Raw genomic sequence first — 10,641 nt, forward strand, 5'->3', positions numbered from 1 at the left:
TTTCTTTTGTTTGAAAATTTATTAATTTTGAAAAATTATTAAGTAATCTCGAATATTACGTGGTCATATTATCTCATTAATTATTATTCATTATATCTCTTTGTATTTCTCAATTACTCAATATAAAAACGTAATGCCTCACCTTCTTTACTAACCATACTATCATGAAACACCACGGGACCGTACTCTCAAAATACTGAATAATTACCATTTGTCGTTACCTATTTTAAACCCAATTGTAGTTGGAGAAATTTTTGAGTGCAAATAGGGTAAGTGTCATGTGATATCTTTCTCTTCTCTCATTGGTTGAGATAGCAGGGGTTATATTTATGTGTTGGGTGATGGAAAAATAACATGGGAAGTCATGATATTTGTGATTGGTTGAAGACATCATGTAATCCTATCTGCACCCAAGAATTTTTCCAATTGTTGAGCCTATTGCTGAAATTTTACAAGTCCAATGTACAAATGGCGAACAAGTAAATGTTAGAAATTCCTAAAGTATCATTCTTAAATTAAATTAATCTATAATGATGTAGACTATCCAATGTGAATTATTAATTATTTTAAAAAGACTTAAGGCCCAACCATGTGCCACATCTGAAAGTTCGGATTATTTTAATAAGTGTTGGGGATTCAAGAACAACACATTAAATGGAGAATGTTAGAAGTAATTATTTGACTATCCAGCACCCAAATTTACTTATTGATACGGTTATTAATTATCTTTATAGTTATAACCATAGTTTAGTGTGAATAAATTATCTAAACTGTTTTCAATCTCTGCACATGGTTGATATGTTTGTACACTTATAAAGCATCAAGTACTAGAAAATTTTATGTACTTTGTAGAGAAAGAATCAGATCTAAAAAGACTCTTATTTTACCTTATATCTTGCAGCAGAAAAGTTCAGATTTATTATTGTTGTTCAAATCAAATATGACGTTTGGTTTGTATTTCTGAAAAATTTTTGGGAAATTTTCTCTATAAATAAGTTTTTAAAAGTAATCAAACCAAACAAATTTTCTCAAAAAAAATTCTCAAAACTTGTAAACCAAACAAGTTTTCCAAACAAATCTCTCTCTCACACACATCAAATCAATCACTTTTTCCAAAACTCTCTCTCAAAATAATTTCCCAAAACATCTTTTGAAAAAAACTAAACCAAACAACTTTTCGTACTTTTTATCTCTAAAACACATCTCTCAAACACAAACCAAACATACCATATTCTTGTTTCTTTGCTCATTTCTAAGGCTATTAAAATATCCCACATAACATAAGCCTAAACAAAGGACTGAATAATTTTAGTCTCACACATACTCACACATGAGATAAAAACAAATAGAAATGGAAGTTTATAATTCCATAGTAAATTAACCAAAAAAGAAAAGAAAATAAAAGAAATTAAAAGTCCAGAAACAGAAGTCAATGCCCGAACCATACATTATTCTTGCTGTGAAGAGAAAGGAATTGAAGAGGAGACCAAAAAAAAAAAAAAACCCACAAGAGAAAGCGAACTATGGGAGGGACTCTACGTGATGTCAAGGTTCGAGTCTTATATTTTTCAATTTCTTTCTTCTCTTGGCCCAAAAAGAGAAAGAGTATGGGGGGACTCACAGCAGGAAAGATACGCATGGTGCGTTCTTGACTCCCTCTTTTAAGGGAAAAAATGAAAAAGAAAAAGAAAAAGAAATTTTAAAAAAGGACAAAAAAATTAAAATTAAAATTAAAATTGAGGAGGGTTGAAATTAAGAAGTAAAGTTGGCGTAGATTGCAATGAACCAAACCACCGGTAGCAGTAGGAGGAGCAGTAGCACCAAGCAGCAGTAAGTCAGCTTCAGCAATTGATGATGGAGCATTCAAATTCCCAACTACCCCAAATTGTCCTTCAGTACTTCTCTCTTTTTATTTTTTTATTTTTTTTGAATACTGACCTCTGTGTGGTGTATTAAAAGATGGTTGAGTAGCTGAAGCAGATTCATAAGGAAGTAGTGCAATTCAAGGCAGCTTTAATTTGGTGGACAGTGGTGCCGATAAGATTATTAACAGTTGTAACCGACTCCGGGTTCATCTTGGCAGTTGGCAGGCTACTAACTAGAATTTGAAACACAACAGTAATTAGCGAACCTGCTGATGATGTGCTACGACTCTGTTTGCTGTCACTCGTGGATGCTCCTCCTCCGTCCTGTGATCTGACGGCCATGTCGCATTGACCGTCGGGCATAATGGTGAATCCTGACGGCAGGAGGGGTATGTAGGATGGATCCTCACCGCTCATTGCTATGTTGATGGCGGGTAGGTCCACCGGGCAGTAGACAACCAGGGATCCAGATGAGTCTATGCAGCTCTCTTGGAGAATTAACATGTTGTTCTGGCTTGTGTTGAATGCCTGGTCATGCATGCATGCATTAAATTATCCCATGTGATCATAAAAGAGTGCATATACAGTAATGTTGTGTTTGGTTGGAGGATTTGAGGAGGGATTTGAAAAGGGAAATAGAAAAGATAGGTGAAATGTGAATAAAATATGCCTATATTTTACCCAATTTCACACACATTTTCCTTTTTCCTTTGCAAATCCCTCCCCGAATTCCCCAACCAAACACAGCGTAAGTATTATTCATTAGAGTAATTATTTTTGGCAACATTGATCAAAATAAAAAGATAACGATTTCCCAACAAAGAATTTATACATAAAATTTCACCATAACAATGTTACTGTTACATTTTTAAAATAAGAAATAATTTATTTTAATGGGTCTTTTTGGTCTGAAATTAATGCTATTGTTTTGACAATATTAATCAAATGAAATTTGAAAATTAATTGTAAATTAAAAATATATATATATATATATATATATATTTTTTCATAGATGTGACAAGCACGAATGGAAATTTGAAATTTAAAACATGACACACTAATATAAACTTATGTGAGTAAGAAAATTTTGTAAAATTGGTTAAATTATATAGTATTATTTCAATAAAAATGTCAATAAATAACTTGGGAAGAGAATTCAAGGAACTGAATATATATACATATACCTAACAACACTATATATTTATCTCTGATGTACCTTTAAAAAAAAAAGAAGTAACAACACTATATATATTGGTGAATATATATATATTGAAAAAAAAATATTTTGTTTTTCAATAAAAATTTAGCAAAATCTTAGTGAGAAAAATTAATTACCCTGAGAACAGAGATACAGTTCCCTGGGTGAGACCCATTTGCAATGTGGGCAACCTCCTGGACCGCATTGCCATTGAAGAGAACATCCCACTGCATATAAGATCAAATTAATTGAATAAACACAAATTTAAAGCATCTCACAGTTCCAAATTAAATGTTGGATAAATCAAAATTTTAATCCCTATAATTTGACCCAAATTCACTTCAATTTTTTTGTGGCCTGATAATGAGATTGTGCTATAAATCATGAATTTAACATACGCGTTGAACAAAAAGACCAAATTAAAACAATAAAAGCGAAAACAAATTTTGGACCGTGTTGTCCGGACCCGTAAGACTCACCACAAATTCACTTCCATGGTTCAATCTATTACGCCTACATTATTTTATTATGTCTCCAAAAAAAAAAAATATACAGTCCACATGATGAAATGGAGATAAGTCGAGTCCTACATATAATGTAGGAATTGAATATACCTGAGGTCGAGTACGTTCATCCCTAAAGAAATTGAAAACATTTTGGGGAGAAACAGGGACCCAAATGGTTGTAGCAGCACTGAGGACCACACCACTGGGCTGGCCTGGATCGGTACTCTTGTGAAGGCTGGCTCGGACTTCAACTTCATTTAACCCTGAAAATGTGGTCCACTGGTGACCGTTGGATGGGTTGATGCTCCCACAAAAATTGTTTATCATCCTTTGTGCCAGTTTCATCATGCTTCTCTTTCCATCTGATGATGGAATCACTGCCAAAAAAAATTTATAATTGATTAACCAGCTATATTGAAGGAAGAGTGCTGGTACACTGCACAACTTAAAAACATTTAATGGGTTTCATCATTTTCATCGGTTATCAATGTAATCACAACATATGAGATGATAAATACAACACAAAAAGTGATAGATTAATACGATCATTCTAACATTATTATTATTATTAATAACTTAGAAAAGGTTGCGTGTCTTGATTGTGAAATTAGTAAAATACTATTGTCTTATAATCAACATCATTTTGATTCATAATTAAAACATTATATTGGGTCATAACCAAAACACAATGCCACAATTTAAAAATAAAAATAAAAATAAAACATTTTAAGTCATGATTAATACGCAAGAATGCATAAGTTTCATACTACATTTAGTCACCAAAATATCACTTTAAATCACGGATTTTGTTAAAGAGTGTCATAAAGACAAGATAGTTGGTAAGTATGAAATAATTGTATATTCTTTATGAGAGTACATGATATAAAGAATGTACAATTGTGTTTTAAATTTTGTAAATCAAAGTCTGTAAGACACTATTTATCTATTAACAAATAAATAAATAAGAGTATAAGTACTGACCACCTCCAAGGTCACGAGTAGAATTGCCAGTGACCATGAGGCAAGCAAATCTCTCACACATCCTTTGAAGAGAAGCAAGCCATCTTTCGGCTCCAAATGCCAACCCACTATGAATAAGATCTTTGAAAAGCCTATGTGTTGGTGTTTTGTCTTGTATCTCCACATGTTCCACCCAAGTCACCTGTACTTCCCAAATGCCACGCCAAACATAACAATAATTACTAAACTACAAATTAAAGGACAATTTTTGGATTATGACTCTATACAATAATTTTTTGGTTTAGGAAGTGGTTTTTTTAATATTTTTTTTTTACTAAAATATGAGGTCAAAAAATTGAGTTTGAGAATAATTTTTATGACTTTTTATGAAAAAATGTGCAAAAAAAAGTAAAGAGAATGAGAAGAAAAAACTAAAAGTGTTTGAGAATGGTTTTTATGACTTTCTTTAATTTTTTTGACTAAATTAGTCTATTGCCAAACAATCCCTTAATTTATATGGAAGCCACAATCACAAAATGATTAATGTTGCACACTATAGCTAGTAATAGCAAACTCAAATCAATTACAAGATCAGACAAAGAATACAAATGAAGAGATTAGATTTTACAAAGTTTGCTAGTGCAGTGCACTTTTAAAAATTCTTATCCATCTATATGCATGATTTGTCTGATCCTGTAATTGATTTCTATATTGATAGATTTATTATATTATAAAGTTGGAGAGAGATATAACCTTGGAGTAGCCATTAGGCATATCTTGGATGAAACATCCAGAAGGTAGCTTGTGACATCGATCTTGCAAAGAATGACTAGAAGAAGATAGGGAGGTCTCTTGAATTTGAGGGAGATGATCACATGAGACATTTACTATTGCCCAAGACCCTTGCTCTATTTGCTGACATAAACGTAGCACATAGAATTGCCTTGTTGCTACCAGTGGTGACAGCACCTGCACCTCTTCATACATCTGCATCCATGCCATGCCATGCCATGCATCAATCAGGGACGGACGTATAGGGGGACCAGCGGGGCACATGCTCCCCCTGGATTTGGAATTTGAGACTATGATAACTTAAGTTATATTATCTATGAAAATTTTATGTAAAAATTTCAATGTAACAGTGATGTCTATTCAAATTATAGAGGAAATAATAATTAATAGAATCTAACAATGATAAGTGCATAGAATGCACCGATGTGTTACAAAAGACACCAGTGCATTCTGTGTGTGCATTGTTGTTTTAGTAGAAATCTACTAACTCCATTATATATATGTATGTAAATAATTTACCAGCTGTAAGGAACCACTTTGGCCACCCAACACTCGAGATGATATTACTTCAAGTGTTCTTGCCTTGGAGATGATGGTGGGAAATAGCTCCACCCATTTGTTCTGCAAATTAACACTAAATTAGTCCTCCATCATATTTTATAGACTAATCAAGTATTCTCTGTTCTCAAATTCATTTTCATATTAAATAGTGTCCCAAGGCACTCATTAGCCTTTGCCATAAATTAATTACTGTAGTAAAATAAACATAAAAAAAAAAAAAATTAAAAAAATAAAAGAGGATGAGCAATTAATAAATTAATTAACTAACCGAATCCATAAACATTTCAACCAATGCCAAACCATTCATGATGACAACCCCTGAATCTCTTGATGCTTCAATTCGAACGTTGGGATTCTTATTATTAGCCCTGGGGAAGAGCCTCTCATAAGTATCGAGATTAAGAACATCTTTCCCGTCACTGCTGGACTTTATCCACAAACCATCATTGTTCTGCAAAAGCCTAATAAATTCCTCCATTGCATTCCCAGCAACATCTGCCATCAGGGATTTATCCATCTCCGAAATGTTTATTGCCTGAAATGGCAGGTTTTGAGGTGTTGTCGACGAAGAACTACCCGGTAGATGAAGAAGATCAAGATCAAGATCGAGTGAATGGTGGCCGCCCATCATCGCCTGAGCCCCGAAAGTGGCCATTGATAGATCCAAGGAGGAAATTTGAATTGGCTGCACAGGAGGGAGCTGTGAAACTGGCCTCCCTAGGTACTTGGCCGCAATGCTCGAAACTCTGTCAAGCTGCCACAAACAATTACTCTTTAAAAAAAAAATATATATATATATATATATATTAATAATAACAATTCTAAAGAAAACAAAAATTCAAATGTAACGGGTGGTCTAAGCCTAAAACACAATTAATGATTATTTAAGTAGATGGTTTAAAGCTCAAAACACAATCAATCTTGCAATAATGATTATTGGAGAAATATTGTTGCAGATAATCAAGATTATTATTTTAATCAATATTATCCCTTACAAGTTACACTCCATTTGGATTTAGTGATGTGGGTAGAGAAATATATTATTAATTAATCACCTATTTGAATTACTAAGGATGAGAGAAATAAAAACAAATAGAGTGAAATTTCTCTTAAAACTTACTTTTCAAATCTCTACAAAGAAATGAACAAAATTGGAGACAAATCACCTATTACCTTTTTTATGTCAATATCACAATTTTTTTACTTTTTTTTTTTTTTTTTTTTTTTTTGGTTTTCCTCCAACTTAACCAATTCTCTTTTAATTTAACTAATAATCATTTATTTTACTTACTCTGGATCCCCCAAACAAACTTTAAATTACTAGTTATTAGATTGAAAGGGATAATGAAGTAACCTCTTCCTTCAATTGGGCATTCTCCATTTGCAACTTCTGCTCGTCGAAATATGAATCTTCACTGACAGGAGGACCTCCGCAAGTAGGGCATATCACATTCTTGAGTGCCTCTCTGATTGCTATATTCTCGCAACGAATTCTATCATTTTCTGCCCTCAGTGCACCGTTATCTGCTCTTTCATGTTGAGCCTAATTCGAAACCATTAGAGCCGCATCACATCGATCGGGTGATGATAAGTGAAAAAGAAAAGATAAAACAAATCTAATTATTATGCATTAAAGTCATAAAAAATAAATAAATTAATTAATTAAAAAATGTAATGTAGAAAGAAATGTTACACACGAATGCAAAACATTCATTTGGGAATATTTTGTTAACAGAAATCTTTACTTTCTCAAGCATTCAATGAATTAAAAGTTAATAAATAAATAAATAAAATGTAGGAACATACCTTCATTTGGGTCCTCCTGTTCTGGAACCAGAACTTAATCTGGCGAGGAGCCAAGCCTAGCTCTCTGCTTAACTGCAACCTTTGCTTCTCGTCTGGATGAGGAGAGTCTTTGAATATTCTGGGTGTCAAAAACATTAATCAAAAATATATATAAAAACATTATTAATACTATCAAAGCAAAAGAAGAAAAAAAAAAAAAAAAAAAAAAAGTGAAAAAGAAAAAAAAAGAAAGAGAGATTCCCATTTTGAAAAACGGCATGTTCACATGCATCATCATTTACTAAAAACATAAACAAAGAAACAGAACAAAACTATGTGTGTGCAATCTTTGCTTCTTGTTTTTATCTTGATGAGGAAAGTCAACATTCATTCTTGGTTTCCAGAAACATTAAAAAAATAATAATAATAATACTATTAAAGCAAATCTTTTTAAAGAGAGAGAGGGAGAGAGAGAGAGAGAGAGAGAGGAATGATTCAAAGCTTCCCATTTTGCAAAACAGCCTGCCCATTAACTAAAAACAAAACCCAGACGTCTATTGTGTGTAGATTATCGGATGAGAGAGAGAGAGAGAGAAGAGATCATGAAATATGTGAACTTACGCTTCAAGCTTCTGAATCTGGTAAGCAGTGTGGCGATGGTATCGTTTCTTCCTCCGGTGAGGATCAGAGTCATCGTGGTGGTCTCCGCCGGACCCACCACTCGCTCCGCCGCCGATACCGTACTCCATCGGTGGTGGTGGTGGTGGTGAATAGCTTCAGCAGCAGTATCTCAGGCAAGACTTGTGCCGGTGATTGGGATTGTAATGACATTGGTGGTTAAAGAAGAAGAAGAAGAAGCAAAGAATCTTAGCCGAATCATGGATTCCCATGATATGATATATTGAGTGTATTAATAATACAAATATATCATTTAGTGTTTATTATTACAAAATCACAGGAAAAACAAGAAGAAGAATATATGATCATAAACGACAAGGATTAGATATGGATTTGGTGGGGTGTGGGATTGATTTTGAGAAGCATTGTCTAAAGAAATAACTGATTTCATTTCATTTCAAAGACGAGGCCGTCGTAACGGCTGGAAAGTCGGCATGAATGAATCCAGAGGAGAGAGATATTTGGGTGGGTGGGGGGAAGGGATTGTAAAGGGGGCAATGAATGAAATTTAGGGAGAGGTGGGGGAGTAATTAAGAGAGGCGTTGGGTTGGAAAAGATGGGTACGAACAAGAGAGAGAGAGAGCGCTAATCCAAAGTACCATTCTACCACTGCTCTCTCTCTCTCTCTCTCTCTATATATATATTTATATGATGATGCTCTAGCAACTGAGTGAATGTATGTTTGTTGTAACCGACGGATTTAAAGCCATTTTTGTCTGATTACACGGACAGACGAGAGAGAGAGAGAGAGAGAGAGTGTTTTTAATTGAATTGAATGAATTGCTCAACTCTTTCGAAAAGGAAAAGGAGTCTATTGCTCTCTCTCTCTCTCTCTCTCTCTCTCTCCTCTTTCAACTACTAGTAATGTTTGGAGTTAAAGAGTGTGAACCAGAAGAGAGAGAGAGAGGACAGATGCTCGCTCACACACAGCCAGGTGGACAGAGGGGGCTTTAAAGCAGGAGTAGCTGCCGGAAGTTAATTTTTCGACTGCCGGCGTTGGTGTGGCTCCCGGCTCACTCTCTGTCTATATTAAATTGACTTTATTGTTCCCTCTCTCTCTCTCTTTTTTTCAGCTTGGTACATTTACGTCAGTTGACTTGGTTATTTTGAGTAGATAATTAAGAATTATTTTTTAATTTATTTTGAGTTATTTATTTTTTAAATAATGATAGAGATCTTTTTTTGAGACTCCCGCAACCTTTATATTGATTCATACCCTTCATAATGGGGATCCCCACGTACATGAGTAGGCTCCACACATCATGAATGATGTGAATCACTATAGAGATTGTGAGATCCTTTAAAAATGGAGTCTCATTTATTTTTCTTATTTTTTATATATCTTACATTTTTTTAAGAAAAAATTAAAAAATCAGATTTTAACAATTTTTTAAAAATAATTCTCAATAACAAAAATATCAAGAATTTTAAAAAATTTATTAATATTTTTATTAAATACGTCATTTTGACGTGAGATTCAATCCTAAATAAATCTTTTATCTATATAAGATATTCAATAAAATATTAATAAAATATTTAAATTTTTAACATTAGTCATTAGTAAATCTTCTTTCTTCTCCCTCACTAATAAGGTTTATTTTGACGATTGACCTAAAAGTCAATTTTTTTATTTTTGGTTTTTTTTATTCAAGTCATTTTTTATATATTTTTTAAAAAAATTAAAAAAATCAACTTTTTACTTATTTTCTAAAACAATCCTAAATAATAAATACTCCCTTCATCTTAAAATATTATTTTTTTATTATCTTAAAATATTAATCTTTTTCAAAAATTAAAATAACATGAATTTTTTATTTTATTTTTCTTTTAAATTTATTAATCTTAATATTTTTAAAGTGTAATAATTATACTACTATCAAATGATAGTATCGAAAAGTTAATTTTTTAAATGTAATAATTATACTATAAAAGAAAAAGTTAATTTTTTTAAAAAGACCTAATATTTTAGAATTGAATAACTACGACAAATTATAAATACATCGGGAGATTTGATTAAAATACATAACCTTTGTTTGGGAACTTGGTTTGGGCTAAAATAGCCACAAAAAACAAAATAGGCTATTTTAGCCACAAAAAACAAAACATCAAATCCAACCCATAATCATTACAATCCTCTCTCACAAAAAAAGCCAAAAAAGCCAAAAAGCCAAAAAGCCCTTCCCAAACCAGGCTAAAATAGCCCAGGCTAAAAAAGCCAAAAAGCCAAAAAGCCAACCCACTTCCCAAACGGAGGCATAGTGATCCATGCCCTTCATAATGGGGATCCCTACATACA

At 32.8% G+C, this 10,641-nt stretch overlaps 1 protein-coding gene across 1 annotated transcript; it reads right to left on the bottom strand.

The window, feature by feature from the left end:
* Positions 1 to 1,968: 1,968 nt before the first annotated feature.
* Positions 1,969 to 8,820, bottom strand: LOC145788699 (homeobox-leucine zipper protein HDG11-like). The gene is made up of 10 exons (XM_082909439.1): positions 8,289 to 8,820; positions 7,689 to 7,806; positions 7,237 to 7,425; positions 6,151 to 6,636; positions 5,841 to 5,942; positions 5,283 to 5,516; positions 4,551 to 4,731; positions 3,678 to 3,946; positions 3,201 to 3,290; positions 1,969 to 2,393 (listed from the first exon to the last, which is right to left on the bottom strand). The coding sequence occupies exons 1-10, from the start codon at positions 8,414 to 8,416 to the stop codon at positions 1,983 to 1,985; spliced, it is 2,208 nt and encodes a 735-aa protein (XP_082765565.1). The 5' UTR covers positions 8,417 to 8,820; the 3' UTR covers positions 1,969 to 1,982.
* Between the last annotated feature and the right edge of the window lie 1,821 nt (positions 8,821 to 10,641).

Source organism: Camellia sinensis, chromosome 15 (assembly GCF_055761805.1).
Source record: "Camellia sinensis isolate YWXY chromosome 15, ASM5576180v1, whole genome shotgun sequence".
NCBI classification, from domain to species: domain Eukaryota; kingdom Viridiplantae; phylum Streptophyta; class Magnoliopsida; order Ericales; family Theaceae; genus Camellia; species Camellia sinensis.

Coding starts and splice junctions, on each gene's coding strand:
- LOC145788699 (XM_082909439.1), bottom strand. CDS start 8,416: ATGGAGTACGGTATCGGCGGCGGAGCGAGTGGTGGGTCCGGCGGAGAC. Junction 7,807..8,288: donor CAGATTCAGAAGCTTGAAGC/GTAAGTTCACAT, acceptor TTTGACACCCAG/AATATTCAAAGACTCTCCTC. Junction 6,637..7,236: donor ATGCCCAATTGAAGGAAGAG/GTTACTTCATTA, acceptor TGTTTGTGGCAG/CTTGACAGAGTTTCGAGCAT.